The sequence below is a fragment of the Nanorana parkeri genome, unplaced genomic scaffold (genome assembly GCF_000935625.1).
Source record: "Nanorana parkeri isolate BGI_ZX_2015 unplaced genomic scaffold, ASM93562v1 scaffold199, whole genome shotgun sequence".
In the NCBI taxonomy this organism is placed as follows: Eukaryota; Metazoa; Chordata; class Amphibia; order Anura; family Dicroglossidae; genus Nanorana; species Nanorana parkeri.
In genome coordinates this window covers 665,151-681,635 of record NW_017306467.1, presented here as the reverse complement: position 1 = coordinate 681,635, position 16,485 = coordinate 665,151, and the positions used below count along the sequence as shown (strand labels likewise).

The window sequence follows — 16,485 nt, the reverse complement described above, 5'->3', positions numbered from 1 at the left end:
AAAAAGAACAGAAGGAGGGGTTATGGAGATGGGGGGGGGGGAGATGATGAGGAGAGGTCAGTGCTCTTTATAATGCATCAGAAATTAAGTAGACAGGGCTGACACCACGTGCTTAGGACATCAGAGCTGGAAATACACTGGGGGGAATTTATTAAAACTGGAGCCCATGGCAACCAATCAGCTTCTCTCTTTAGTTTGCTCAGTTGAGATTTGAAAATGAGAGATAGAAGCTGATTGGTTGCAGTGCAAATCTGCTCTAGATTTTGTCTGCTCCAGCTTTGATAAATGCCCCCCACTGCATTTTCATGTCAAAGAGGAGGGTAGGAGCACACTTTATTTCTGCCGCATCAACAGTTATTTTTCTATATCTGCAGCATTTTAAAAGGGATAAAATATGGAGAAATGTGAATGTATTCCAGAGATGTACTATATATGGTTTTTTTAATTTTAATGTGCCTTGACATATGCTTTAGGCAACGCAGTACAAAGACCAAACATAAGTTGCACAGTGCAGAAGTGCTCAGCGACCAATCAGAATTCAGTTTATCAAAGTCAGGTTACCAGATTAGAAATTCTTGCTAATGACTGAACAGTTTTCTTTCCCTTATAAAATAAACTCATTAATTGTGCAGGACACATCATCACTTGTGTGGAGATCATTCAAGTTGACCTAAACAAATAAAATGTATTCACAGTTATAAACACTTACATACATATTTTATTGAGCTGCTAAAAAGTGGCCAGGAGTTCATTCAATTTCCTTGCATGGTAACCCAGATTTAGTTTTAATGCCATTTTTTCTGACAGCATAACTTGGATTTTCTATGGCACAATTTTCGGTTCTTATAACTATTCTGTGAGAAACACAGCAGAGCCAGATTAAAGCACTTCTCTAATAAATGGAAGATCAGAAAGTGGAATTTAGTTCTGGAACAATTATTTGCCAGCACTGTATGATACTACAGATAATCTCCTGGATTTATATTGTATGCCAATGTTATCTATGACCTCTATGATTAAGCCCAGGTGGTGAAAAGTGTGGGAATGGGAGAGATACTATGGTGGTGTATACCTTGTATTTTGAACTTTGCATGAAATTTACAACAATAAAGTTGGATTTTTATGGACCTTGGTTTCGTGCGGCTGATTGGAGAGATATTGTATGTCAATTTTAATTTAAAAAGTAGAGAACTAATTTACTTTGTCCCCAACAATGCACATAATGAAGGGAATTTATCAAAACTGGAGCAGACAAAAACTGGAGCAGCTGTGCATGACAGCCAATCAGCTTCTCTCTTTCATTTTCATATCTTAACTGAACAGACTGAAGAGTTGAGCTGATTGGTTGCCATAGGCATCTGCTCCAGATTTTGTCTGCTCCAGTTTTGATAAATTCCCCCCAGTAAGTCTTCTTATTTATAAAAAAAAAAGCATTAAACCACAGTCTATATGTGGTGATCTTGCCAACCCCCTTTATAATCACCTCCTTCCTGTTTCCTTCTGACATGGAAAAAGATCCATCCTAATGTGGTCAGTTTGTGTTCGTGCAGGAGGACTGTACTCCTGTAAGTAGATTGCGACTGACAAAGTCCCTGCCCAGCCCGGCACAGCTTAAAGCCTTCACCTTTGCACTAAAATTTAAATTTGCGGCATTGTAACCCCCCTTCATATTTTAGCAAAAGCTAAGCATTCTTTCATTTTTTTTTATTTGCCTTTTTGTTTTTTGTGTGTGGTCCTGCACCTTGCCACCATTCTCATCTAGGCTACTACTACAGCCTACTGGGATGCCTACATCACATATCACAGGAACCTGCAGGATGAGAATAATTTCCATTCATGTAAATAGACCTAGGAAGATCTCACACATGTTCAGACAGAGATCTGGTGCCGTGTCTTTTAAAACAACTGTTCTATGAAAAAAGAATAGTAATGCCTTCTGGGATATGTGACTTCCCATTGACATTGCTAACTTTCATTGATAAAGCAGTTTGTAAATAGACCCAACACCAGACCTCTGCTTGCGCATGCGAGATATCTGGTGCCATGTCATCAGGCGGCTAGCTGAAGTACCAGGAAAATGCTTACTGTGATATCAACAAGCAAGATGGCAGCACGGGACAGGGTCTGTGGGAGTACAGTGGTGCCAAAGGAGAAGACAATGCTGGATCCGTTGGGCTTGTCATTATGTGATTACAGCATAAGAAGAGCACCAAAGGTAAGTGGAGGAGGGGAGGGATAGCGTGCGCTATGGTGTAAATCGACCTTGAATCTTTGATTACACTTGGCGTACCAGTGATATTATCGGTCACCCATCTAGACAACAGGTTTTGATACCTAAGAGTATGTGATACTGAAACTGATATTACTCCTTATCTGGAGATCATACAAACAATTTTATTTATTTGCAAATGTGTAATGGATCCTGGAGAAATGGGCTTGAAGGAATGCAATATACACTGCAGTAATTGTTACATAACTGAGGGTCTGTCATTGCTCCTTTCATGCACTACACGATCTTTTGTATTAGAGGATCTGGACATTGATCATTGGTATTATTTAACTTCAGGTCATATTTTCCAGACTTTTTGAGTTTACTAGTTTTTCTCCTAATTCAACATCAAACAGTATAGTGTGTTACCACAACACCAGTCATTTCAATAAGGGGCATCTATTCGAATCGATTAAACGTTGGATGTATATACATGATAGTAGACCCATGATGTATAGCGTTAAGTAGGACAGACTACGTTTTTCAATGTTTTTTTTGTCCATGGCGTTTTACCCTTTTAACACATTTTATTTTATTAAAGATTGGTTTAGAATTTTAAGTATATATAGCCTGTTCAAGTCTGAGAAACATGTATCCGTGTCATAGCCTATTGGGAATTTTGGTACTTTACCAGCACACTCTGGGCTTGAGGAAGAATTGTAGGACCATTTATTGTATTTGTTTCTTTATATCTGCCAGGAGTTCAACTTTAATTAAGAAACACTTTGCGTATGAAAATTACTTTGTTTGCTCAATAAAGAACAATATTTGTCGTCAAACAGACTGCTTTTTCGTATTTTTGCTATTTTCTTGTCTTGGTGTAATTAGTCAAAACCACAACCTCACTTATCTACACTAATTTCTTTACAAGACATCACTGACTTGCAATAAATATCTTTAATTTTATTGGATCGAGGTGCAAATCTCACAGGATGCTTTTCAAGCATTCTGTACCAGCAACATTCTCCTGGCATTTTGAAAGGTTATCTCACAGTAGGAAAATTGCTGTTCTATAAATACAGTCCATTAACTGAAGGAAAAATGATGTTTGGATTGATTTTTAAGGTTATGATTGGTTTGACATTAAAGCATGCAAAATGTTTTTATAACATTTCATGATAGGGCAGTTTTGGGAGTTGTACTGGTACAGATTATGTTTAGATGAACACGTTTTTACCTGTAATCATCTCCTGCTTTGTTCTGTTCAGTCCACCCAATGGTCCCATTGAAAGGTGATTTGTCTGTTTCATCTTCGGGTGGATGAAGAATTCTAATAGGCCTTATAATTGGTTCCTGAAGTCTATCTGGACATGTGGGAGGATGGGATCTTCTGGGCTGTGGTGATCCCCTGGGGCTAGGGGCTGGAGAGCGGTGGGGTGAAGATGGTGCAGGAGGCAGGGACCTGTACTGGCTTGTTGGGGACAGAAGGCCTGGACATGATCCTTCTGGTTGTGATCTGCCAGACTCCTCTTTAGAACTGAACAGAGAGCCCACAGGGTGGAGCCTCGAAGATCCTTCGGGTTGGGACCGGTCAGGAGCAGAAGCACCAACAGGTGCCAAAGGACGGACAGAGTGTTGTGGGCCAGAAGTTGGAGTCTGTGATCCACTAGATCCTTCAGGCTGGGACCTACCAGATCCTGCTGGACTGAGACGAGGAGAGGTTGAAGCAAGAGGCCTAGGGGATGACACTGGTGATGGTGGAGCCACAAACACACGCTGGGTATCCATCTTTAGAAAACAAAAATAAAAACATAAAATAGGGACATATGACCATAAATGTATATTTTCACTTAAAATGCATATGCTGATTTCACTTATTGGGGCAATATTTGCCAGTGCAATCAATGTGAAAAAATGTCAAGAGAGGGGGGAAATATGCAAATGAATTTTACGGACTGTGATTATTTCTTTTCTAAAAAAAATTGTAGAAATGTCACCAGCACAATGACTAAAGCATTGGGCAATATGACATCATATGACAAAATATGAGTCATATGACAAAAAAACTTCAATAAATGAAGCTTTTGCTATCTTAAAAGGATTGGTGTGCTGGTGACATTTCTACAATTTTGCTGACATTCGCGGCGCCATCCGTTGTCACTGCGAGCACCCCCCACTACAAGGAACATATCGGTAAGGAGTGCGACAAGGATAGTACTTATTTCTTTTCTAAGGCACCAATTAATGAAGCAGTAAAGTAGAAAGAGTTTGTAGCTCTTGTTATAGTTTTTAACAAAGGACAAACCTTAGGCTGATATCAGACAGGTGACTGTTTTGAAGCGGTTCCCTTTCGCCTTCTTTTTTATGAGATTTCTCCCTAACAAATCTAAGAAATTCATAATGATTTTCTATTGCAAAGCTAACTGAATTTTTAAAGCAAATGCCCTTAGCGATCGAGTTTCAGCGGCGTTTTGTGTCACAGGCAAACTCACTAGCGACAAATACTCTTCATTCGCCTCTAGGGTTTAGCTACAAAGGAAGACAACTTGCAGCAGAGCACAACCCAATGTTGTGCCACCAGTTTAAACAACTCGTGACTCTAGCAATTGAATTGCTGGCATTAGCAACTTATTGCAGTGATTAATCTCTGCTATGGAAACTCGCCCCTCTGACATCAGCCTTAGAATTCAATAATTATATTTCTGTCTTATAGAGTTCTATTGGTGAGATGGACCTATAGGAACAATGCTGATATGTGAACCGATCAGATTTTGTTCTTTTTATTTCAAACCCTCCAGAAAAAGAAACGATGCTTTCTGGTTATGGTAGGTTACAATATTTTTTCACATTGCATCCTTTCTCAATAAATTATTATTACATTAAAGTTTTAAATTAGAGATGATGCGATTAATATTATTATGATCATTCCCTTCACTTCATATTGAATCCAATCTAATATAATAAGATACATTTTACAAACCGTCAGATATTGTATCCATATATGCATCCATTCAACTATCATTGGAAGCCAAGATGGAGCTCCAGATAAACAGCTAAATATAAAGATGAAACAACTATACGCATTGTTTTAACTGCCAAAAGATTTGTATCTGTCCACAGCCAATCCTGTAATTAACTTACTTCTACTACACTGCATAACCAGGAAGACCACACTACTACCTCCTGTTTTACCTTCACAACTGAATGGCTAATTTTACTCCTAATAGTGCAGAGATTATGCTGATCCATTGTCAAATAAGCAGAATGGAAAAAGAGAGGTCACCTTGGAAGCATGACCTAGGAAGGGGAATTGCTGAACCAAAAAGTAAGTGTTTTACCTGCCTGGTGTGTAACTGGCTGTGCAGAATCACAAATCCTTTGGCAGGTAAAACATAAAGTAAACAGATATGTAATAAACTGTGTGTTTAGTTGTTTGTTTAATGTTCAGTATGGATGAGCTCAAGTTCAGACTGAACCTAACCCGAACCTGAGCTCCTCCAAACATGGAAGCTGCATGGACTTCCCGCCCAAACAGTCGGGGCATTCCCAAACCTAATTCCCAAGCTAATGTTCAATCTTAACAAATGTATTGTATAATATTATTACTTGCATCTGAGTTTATTGTGATCAGTGGTTAAATTATAATCTAAGTCCTCATATTGCACTAGTAAAGTTTAATGAGGGTCTCATTATCCTTTAAGAGAATCAGTGCTTCCTGCATACAGAGCAAAGCAGAAGGTTCACTTACCTTCCCCTCTACCCAGCAGCACATACTAATCCTTCCTTCACTCCTTTGCTGCTCTGTTCTGCCTCCATGAGCAAACAGAAGCACTTACTACTTGTGTGTATGTAGGAACATTTGGCTCACTACTCTTCCTTCCATAGTACAGTTTTTGTGCTTGGTGCTTTGCGGTGGGGGAGATAGCCCTTAGCTGCAACTTGGAGCTTACACAAGGGTTCCACTCTGCACTACAACCACCTGAACAGAGCAGCGCGGAGCAAAGAGAAAATGAGTGCTTGCTGCTGGCATAGTGAGATTTGAAGCAGAATTATATAACAATGAAACACTGTTTATATTGGTAGGCTTATCGGTAGGCTTTTAATGCAGAAGAGACCCTGCATATCTGTTCTGCAATAACAGCTATTCTCCTGCCTGCCAGCAATGTTTGTCTGAAATGTACACTAAAATGTGCATGCCGAGCTTAGTGTACATTCTTGGCACGTCTTGGTGCTGGGAAAAAATAACTCCTGCCATTCCCAGGCTGGCCAATAAAGATGGTCAATCATGCCAAACTCAGAAGAAGACCCAGGTGTTAGTGGTGCTGTAGGAGCTGATGGACATTTCATCGGGGGGGGGTAAGGATAGTGGACTATATTTCCATTTAAGTGAACCAGCTGCTTTGAATCATATAGACAAGGCACAAGTTCACTTTAAGCGCGACTTCCAGTAGACAAGGTCCTGAATATGCCAAAAGGCTTTGTCCAGGTACAAGTCATATTTTGTCTTTTGGTATAGAGTTGAATCAAGATTCTTATGTCTCCCAGGTACTGAGTGACATCCTACACTTGGTGTCTTGGGGCTGCACATCTGCCGTGGCAGTTATTGGTTATGAGTTTGAGATTCAAGAAAATGTAGGAGACGGACTGTTTTAGCAGATGAAATAAAACTTGCCAATAATGTGTCACCATATACTGAGAAAGTAAGACAGGGAATTACTAAGATATATGAGAAGCCACCAGACTTCATCTATAACTGACATATCAATTATAGAAGCGCTGATTCTAAAGTATACTTGTGCACAGGCTAATGAAATTAAATTGCTTCCATAGTTTTAATAAGCAGTAAAATGGCTTTAAACAAGTCTTAACGAACATCTGTAGCTGCAGGTACTATGAAGTAATTCATTTTTAAATATCTCAAGGTAGCGCTCACCCCCTAAGGAGCCGCTGGATGAATGGGTCTGCCCCATGGCTAGGCCATTAACCTCACAGTGATTGGCTGCAGAAGGATATCTACTCATAGCAATCCATCATTGGTTGCTCTGTTCTGTGACCAGGGTACACCCAGCAGCTGTCAGATGCAAACGATGACAGATTGATTAGGGGAAACCAAATGAACACAGACTACAAATGAGCATCAGACTGCTTACAATCTGACAATAACTAAATGTAATAGCACTCCTGTCTACAGGGAGCTACAACAACAAAGACTATGATGTTTCAGTCCCATTCTAAACAGCTTACAAGCACCTGTTGTGGGTTTGCATTAGAGGGCTGACAGGCTGCAAAGTACCTACTGCCAGAGACAATAAGGAGAGAGGTGCTGTAAATTCAGTGCCTTTCTTGTGAATTTTGAAGATTAATTTAGCCACAGTGCTTGCAGCTACATAGACCAGTGAGGCCCTGTGTTAAAGTTTTTACTGTTACGCAAATACTTTAGGGACTTTTGATCCCTGTAGTAGCAGTGATTACAATTCTACGCTCATTACCTCCAGCGGTCCCTAGAATTGCAGCACTGTAATTGTATTTTGTTGCCAACATGTATTTATTTTCTAAGATCCTCAGTTCCATCTAGTGGCCATAATGTGGTATTTTCCGGATTCACTCTGTTCTTTATCAATGAACCTATTGAAGAACATAGGACCAAAAGAGAAAATACACTAAGAACATTCGATTTTGCCTCATTCTCACCATAGCTGGTCATCTCAAACAAAATGAATGTACCTATCACTGGACGAATACACCATTATACACCATTTTTTGTATAAATACAGTAGATTCCTTAAAGTGGACCTAGCATCAGATATATGTGAATCTTAGGTGAAAGTTGTGTGAATCATGGGTACAAACGTTTATAAATAGACCCATATCTGTCAGGCACATGTGGAAGAATTCAACCATTCAATCTGTTCTCTGTATATAATAACTGAGCAGGAGTGACCCAGAAAAAAGCCTAGCTGTCAAGATGCAATAGCAGCCTTCTTTGGCCTGCTCATCTGTATGGTCAGTCAGCAGGATTTATAGGTCAGGGTTGGCACATACATTTTCGTAGGGTGTCACACACTGGGCTTCATATCAGCATTGATTTGGAAGGAAAATAGGTAGATATTTCAGCTGCCTCTATTAAGTGGTTTCACCAGCTTACACAGTAAATGCTTATGTCTTAAAGGAGAATTATGAGGCGAGTGCTTTTCACTCACCTCATAGTTCTAAGCCGACCTGTGACAATGAGACTGTCACAGGTCGGCTCAGTAGATCGGGAGGTGAGCGAACACATACCGGGTTCCCTCACCTCTCGATCCTGTCACAGCTCTCTGCCGTGACAGGGGGAGGGGCTGGATTCCCCTCTCCCCGCTCCGATCTGCCAGCGCTGACTGGCGGAACGGACGGGGGAGGGGGCGGGTACAGCTGGCTCTGCCTCTAGATAGGCAGAGCCAGCTGTCACTCACGCAGCTGGGCGGATCCCGTCAGTTACTTCGGGATCCGCTCCAGGTGCGGCGTCTCAGTATACCGCGAGCTGTAGCTCGCGGTATACTAAGCTTAGGGTAACGGGAGGACGCTAGTTTGTGTCCTCCCGTTACACCAAGGAGAACTATGGGGAAAACACTGACCCCATAGTTCTCCTTTAAATAATGATTGATTGATTGATTTTGAATGTCAAAAACAATGTAAATAAAAAGAGCTAACTTGAAGGAAAATCAATTTGGTGATCTGCACGGCAATAGTGCAATAAATAATAATACTGAATACTCAATTTGGGTGTATTTTAGTGAAGTGAATAAGACTTACAGGGTTATTCCCAAAAGGGTGAAGAGTTTGGAGAAGGCAGGAGAAGTGAACAATCTAGGACAACATAGATGAACTGGAAAGTGAGCTGAATTGAAGAATGTTTCCAGGTCAGCTATTTTGTCCTAGATTGGTCACTTCACCTAACCCTTCGCCCTTTTGTGAATAACCCTGTAAGAGCTCTTGTGTTATAGGTTCCCATTGCTGACTTCCTTTTCATTCTAGACTCCTGGCTGTCACGTACTTCATGTGATTGGAATACTTTGAGTCTCTGACCTAAAACAAGTATGCTGCAAGTGAAGTTAAAAACTCTGATTTGCGCACTTCTGTCCTGAGTCAGTACCTAACATAGTAGTGAAGCAGTGGATCAGTATGATAGAAAGACGGCTGCCATTTTTAGGAGAGATCCCTTGCAAATAACTATACATGGAAAGATCCTGAAAAAGGGTGTTTTACCCTTAAACAAAAACCGGAACAATGATTTCTTTTGTAGCAAATCTTTCCACAACATCATTCGGATGAATATTTGACATCTGCGCTGGAGAGGTGATGCGTGTTTATATCACCCTAATCCTAGAACTCCAAAGGGAAAAACCGTTGTCATTTTAGCTTTCCAGAAAGCATTACAATCTGCATTGCCATGTACCCATCATACGGCAGAGGGCACACAACTGCAGGACACTAGTCCTTATCTAAATCCCATTTGTCCTCAAGAAAAAAGCCTGCTAAAAATAAACGTAAACTTTCTCTTCAGTTATCACACTGGTATGAGCTGGTCACACTACATAAGGAGAAGGAGAGCAATGTGTGCCAGATAAATACAGATACAGCTATCAGGGACTCAAAGAAAAAATGTATATTAGCCTTGCTGTAGTATATTTGTACATACTGGAACTTACATACTGGAACTGCTAGGCTAGCCTTGGTGTATATTACATGTGTACATGCTGGAACTGCTTGGCTAGCCTTGGTGTATTACATGTGTACATGCTGGAATTGATAGGCTAGCTTTGGTGTATGCATACACCATCAGTTGCAGCATGTACACATGTAATACACCAAGGCTAGCCTAGCAGTTCCAGCATGTACACTGTAATACACCAAGGCTAGCCAAGCAGTTCCAGTATGTACACATGTAATATACACCAAGGCTAGCCTAGCTGTTCCAGCATGTACACATGTAATACACCAAGGCTAGCCAAGCAGTTCCAGTATGTACACATGCAATATACACCAAGGCTAGCTTAGCAGTTCCAGTATGTACACATGTAATACATCAAGGCTAGCCTATCAGTTTCAGTATGTGCACATGTAATACAGCAAGGCTAGCCTACCAGTTCCAGCATGCACACATGTAATATAAACCAAGGATAGCATACCAGTTCCACTATGTACACATGTAATACACCAAGGCTAGCCTACCAGCTCCAGCATCTACACATGTAATACACTAAGGCTAGCCTACCAGTTCCAGCATGTACACATGTAATACACCAAAGCTAGCCTACGAGTTCCAGCATGTACACATGTAATACACCAAGGCTAGCCTACCAGTTCCAGTGCACGAAGGCTAGCCTAGCACTTCCACACATGTAATACATCAAGGCAAAGCTAGCTTACCAGTTCCAGCATGTATACATGTAATACAGCAAGGCTAGCCTACCAGTTCCAGCATGTACACATGTAATATACACCATAGCGAACCTATCAGTTCCACTCTGAGAAGGCTCCAGATGTTGCTGTCCGATCCTGGCTCTATATGTAATACAATGTGGGAAGGCTGCTGTGGATGCAGGCATAGATGTGATCAGTATAAGTACTCATGCACCTTGCCTGCTTCTCCTAGTAACCATGGAGCATCCAGCAGCCTGTGTGTGCAGAGGAGAGCTGAATTCCAGCCTGTCATTAGGGCACTGTCAGCCGTCTAATACACTGTACTACAGGTGATAGGGGAGTGCTGGCACTTACCTGTGCGGAGGAGGCATCGTGTGCCCTGTATGTCCTCCCTCGGTCCCTGTGCTCTGCCATAGCTGCTCAGCAGATGATGCTCTCTCCCCTCCTCTCCGGCAGCCCCTCACTGGCAGGTGACGTCAGGCTGTCAACCTGCAGCAGAGTTAAAGGGACAGGCAGCCTGGGGGAAGCATGCGCCTCGATGTCTGGCCTTCTAGTTGGAGAGGGGGGAGGCAATAACATGTGCCCAGTGCATGGTGCTTAATCATTAACTCTGGGACTTCCATTCAGTCTCTCTTCTGTACATGCCAGATCATATGTACAGCATGAAGGCAGCAGAGCAAGGGTTAAACGTGGGCACCCTGCGAACTCACCTGGCCAGGGAAACTGATGCCCACTTGGTGGAAGCGGAGCACGGGGTGGAGACTGGCAGAACAGGAAGAAGCACATAATAAGGAAACATTTTGCTCTACCCGTGAAGCCTCACGGTAACCTTGAGCAGATTCTACTCACACCAGCTCTGGGTTGTTAGCAGAGGCCAGGGGCTTCAAGGACACCTGTACTGAGAGAACTAGAAGGATGCCATTGCCGTCTTCTCTTGCAAATGCTAGGCTCTCTTGCTGATTCATTGTTTCATTACTTTATAAGTCACTAGCCTGGAACATAAATGCACATCAGGGTTTTGACTTAATTTGCAGCAGCTCAGTAATTTAAGCATTACTGTCATTTGATCGGTATAACAGCCAAGCAACTAGCATTTTCAATACAAAATCAACAATGCCAGCGCAGAAGGGGATCAGACATGAAAAGTAAGCTTTGGAGGCCATCCCACATCAAGGATCAGCTAAGGAGGTCATTACACATGAAGGGTCAGCTCAGGAGGTAATCACACATAAAGAGTCAGCTTGGGCATGCAGCAGATATGAAGGGTCAGCTTGGGTGCTCATCACATATGAAGGGTCAGCACAGGCGCTCATTACGCATGAAGGGTTACCTCAGGAGGTCATCACACATAAAGGGTCAGCTCAGGAGGTCATTACACATGAAGGGTCAGTTGAGGAGGTCATCACACATGAAGGGTCAGCTCAGGAGGTCATTACACATGAAGGATCAGCTCCGGAGGTTATCACACATAAAGAGTCAGCTTGGGCACGCACCAGATATGAAAGGTCAGCTTGGATATTCATCACATATGAAGGGTCAGCACAGGCACTCATTACATATGAAGGGTTACCGCAGGAGGTCATCACACATAAAGGGTCCGCTCAGGAGGTCATTACACATAAAGGGTCAGCTCAGGAGGTCATCACACATGAAGAGTCAGCTTGGGCACGCATCACATGTGAAAGGTTACCTCAAGAGGTCATCATACATGAAGGGTTAACTCAGGAGGTCATTACACATGAAGGGTCAGCTCAGGAGGTCATCATACATGAAGTGTCAGCTTGGCCGCTCATCACATATTAAGGGTCAGCACAGGTGCTCATTACACATGAAGGGTTTGTTCAGGATGTCATCACACATGAAGGGTCAGCTCAGGAGGCCATCACACTTGAAGGGTCAGCTCATGAGGTCATCACACATGGAGTATCTGCTCAGGAGTCATCACACATAAAGAGTCAGCTTATGTGGGCATCACAAATAAAGGGTTAGCTCAGGCATTTATTACTTATGTTGAGTCAGCTCAAGCTCATGCATGAAAGGTCAGCCCAGAAGAGCATCCCACAAAAATAATCAGTTCATGGGGATCATCATACATGAAGAATCCTCTCAGGTGATCGTCACGCTAGATGGATCAGTTTAGGCAGTCATCATACATGAAGGTTCATCTCAGGGGAGCATCACACAAAAAGGGTCAACTCAGGTTGTCATCATACATGAGGGGTCCACTCAGGCGGTCCTCACACCAAAAGCATCAGCTCAGGAGGTCATTATAGATGGTCAGATGGACAGTAATCACACAAGAAGGATCAGTTTAGGAGGTCATCACAGAAGTAGGCTCAGCCTCAGGTGGTCATGCCAGTGACACAGGCAGGTATGCAGGCAGACAAGCCAGCAGCTAAAAGTTTACAGTAGCTAGGAATTTGGGTGCACTGATTTTGAAGGATGAAAAACTTTGCAAACATTAAGGTCTTTTTGTAGACATATAAACTTAAAAAATGGAATAGAAGAAAACATTAGAAGAGTGAAGTGTATAGCTTTTATTTTAAATCTGTTCCATTCCATGCTTCTTAATAGGAACCCTAACCATCTTTAGAGTTTAGAATATATTGCAATACACAAAAAATGACCTTCTTTCCTATCAGTTGCCTGGCTTTACTACAGTGATTGATTCACCTGTAGTGAGTGTATGATAAATGTCACGTTCACTGCTTTCTAAATATGCGTCTAAATGTTTCTGACAATGTCTGCTGCTGGTACACCTGTATCCTCATGGGCCAGAGCAATTTTTACATTGCCACTATTGGTCTATTGAGTCATCAGTCATTTGTCATTATATATCATATATATAAATTTTTCCTGGACAAATAGGACTTTCTTTTGACAGTATTGTTTTGTAACAACATTTTAACAAGCACACTTCTAGTTTGACCAATGTTAGCTTTCATTCACATCTCTGCAATGCCGCATGCAAGCCTGTATCCCATTAGATGACATGTTGCAATGTTAGGTGCACTGCGGTGCAATTATCTCTCAATGGCACCCCAACGCACTTAGCCATCGCATGTGCTTTGTATCACACCACATCACATGGTAATCGATTACCATGCGTTGTGGAATGCAATTAGAAAAAAGTTGCACAAGAACAATTTGCTGTGGAAGGCAGCTCATTCAAAGGAATATGTGACCCTATCGCACAGCACCCTGTAGCACATCTACACATGTCACAGATGTGTGAACATGTGTTAAAAAAAAGCTAGTGTTAACTATAGAGGAAAAAGTGCAAATTGTAATGTGGTTTACACTAGCAGATGGTGCACATTGTGCATGGGCGCTACAATGTGTTGTTTACTCTATGCCTGGCAGCTTGTTGCAATGCCTTACAGGGCGTCGGAACACACTGCACAAAAATGTCCTGTTTTTTTGCAGCTCACACCAACACAGCATATTTGTGTGAACTGAAGCAATAGGACATAAGGCAAATGTCCTTGTCTATGCACTGGGACTGCAGGGATGATGTGAACAAGACCTAAAATGCAGTACTGGTAAAAAGTTTATTTACAAATAAAATGAAGGCTTTCAAAAAATGTTGTGTATTTGGTTTATGCAACAAAAACAAACAAAACAGATGAAAACAAAAAGATTACATGTGTAAAAAGGACAAAAAATAAAAGGGATAAGGGGAGGATGGAGTTTATTGGGACTGGTTGATTTGTATCTGGTTTAGAATGGAGTAGGAATGGGTAAGCCCCCCCTTTTTTCTCTGTCGCGTGTGTCACATTGGTGAGATTTTTTTTCACTTCCTGTCCTATAAACACAAAGGGAAGCAAGAAATCCATCCAAAGTGATGGAGGTCCCCTCTTAGCCAGTTGTCACCGCAACAAGTGTTTCCAAAGAAAGTGACAATATGTTTGCATTTTTACGCAACACACTGCAACTCACCCCAAGGCTGTCTTGTGGTGTAAACATGGCTCACAGAAAACAATTGTTTCCTATGCACCCTGGCATTGTACCTACATGAATCTATGCTGGCCAACACAGCTCGGCTGAAGTGGTGTGAATGAGGGCCAAGTCTCACCAGCAACTTGGTAGCAATTTAAAGATCTCACTCATTATTATTTTTTTTGGCAGTTTCTAGCAGATTTGTTAAAGTCACTACTGTCAGAACTATTGTCCAGATACCAGTGCTGATACTTGCCATTTTCACGTGAACTACCAGGGTTTCAGCCGGGACCTGGCTCTGGCGCCCCACCACTGTCCTGAAATCATTAGTCTGTATTGTTTTAGAAAAACTGTCACATGACAATAAACAAAAATGTATCAGTCCTTGTATCTGTGAGTACTTGGACAAGTATCAGTACTTGTACTTGGGAAAATGGTATCGGTGCATCCCTTATTTATAAAAACAAAATCATACAATAAAACAGAGATGTACAAATCCCAGGAGCTCCGTGTGCTCCTTACAAATCACAGCTGCCTCCTAAGTTTTTAATTTTTCTCTAGTCTAGTCCTGGAGCTGGAAAAGTATCTTTACTTGTAGTGAGTACGGTACTTGGTATCTGAACATCCCTACTATTGATATCAAATTTGTATGAAATTAAAGAGATCATGTCACCAAGTTAATCTCAAACTTAACCTTGTGGTGAAACATTACAACAAGAAAACCAAACAAGTGTGTACACTAGCTTGGCAGAAGACAATGGAACACACCTAAGATGTCTGCCATGTACTCCTAGGACTATTGTATCTTAGGTATAGGTCTCTGGGAAGTAAACTTATGTCGGTCTGAATTGTAAATAAACACACTAGTTGAACTATGTTTAATTATATGACATGATAATTGGGACAGATGTCCTAAGAAGTGACCTGATAGAAAACTTCAAAGAAACAGGGTCACTAGTTGAATTAAAATTATTTTATATAATTATAAGACCTTATGGGTATCAAACGAATTCAAGGACTATAGAGAAGAATACCAATCAATTTTGTATGTATTCTCTTCTATCATTAAAGGAGAAAAGTCTGGTTGTTAGAAATTGACACACAAGTGTCTATACAGAATTTGTTACATCAATCAACAACCTCAAATAATCAGATATCTAGATGAGTGCATTCAAATCTAGAAGAATGTAATATTAGTGACAAGTAATTGATTTCACAGCTTATAGGAAGGTTGTTATTGTTTATTTTGTATCGTACTATAATGTAAGTTCTTTTGTCGATAAGTTTAAAGTGACATTAAACCCTCAGATTTTTTAACATAAACCAATACTGTAATGTGTGCCTTACTGTAATCCATGGTTGTTTCCCTTCTCTTTGCTGCTCTTCCTTTTAAATCTGTATCTGTTCTCATGCTGGGCAGAACTTCTGTTTTGCAGCAGACTGCCTTGTCTCTGAAATGGATACATGGTGTCTGTGTGAAGGTTTGCAACCTGAGCCAGCACTACAGGAAGAGGCCCTGAGCTGCAAAGGGAAGTTCTCCCCAAGCATGAGAAGACATAAGAATTTAAAAGGAAGAGCAGCAAAGAGAAGGGAAACTACCATGGATTACAGTAAGGCACACATTACAGTATTGTTTTATGTTACAAAATCTGAGGGTTTAATGTCACTTTAATGAATTCTGCGAATTGATTATAAATAACCCCCCCCAAAAAATGAAAAAATAAAAGGTAATAATCTTTATTATTAAATTGTCACGTATAATTTTCACTTAGGAATAGGATATTGAAAGGATATGGCACAGTTACAAATCATAACGTATACCTTATATTCATATGCCTCTCAATATATCTATGATTAATGTCTGCATGGGAATAAAATATAATAAAAGGAATTCATCAAAACTGGAGCAGGCAAAATCTGGAGCAGTTGTCCATGGC

The 16,485-nt window shown here is 41.1% G+C and overlaps 1 protein-coding gene across 3 annotated transcripts in view; it reads right to left on the bottom strand.

Annotated features, from left to right (window-relative positions):
• The window catches only part of INPP5J (inositol polyphosphate-5-phosphatase J), a 27,116-nt gene extending 15,702 nt beyond the window's left edge, over window positions 1-11,414 (bottom strand). Inside the window, exons 1-2 of one of the 3 annotated variants that reach the window (XM_018555520.1) lie at window positions 11,320-11,414; window positions 3,447-3,997 (exon numbers count right to left, since the gene is read on the bottom strand). In XM_018555520.1, the coding sequence (XP_018411022.1) occupies window positions 3,447-3,997 (551 nt within the window). In that variant the 5' untranslated portion in view covers window positions 11,320-11,414. Of the gene's footprint in view, window positions 1-3,446; window positions 3,998-10,963; window positions 11,159-11,319 lie in introns of those variants that run through there. The other 2 variants (XM_018555517.1, XM_018555519.1) reach the window with 2 other exon arrangements.
• Between the last annotated feature and the right edge of the window lie 5,071 nt (window positions 11,415-16,485).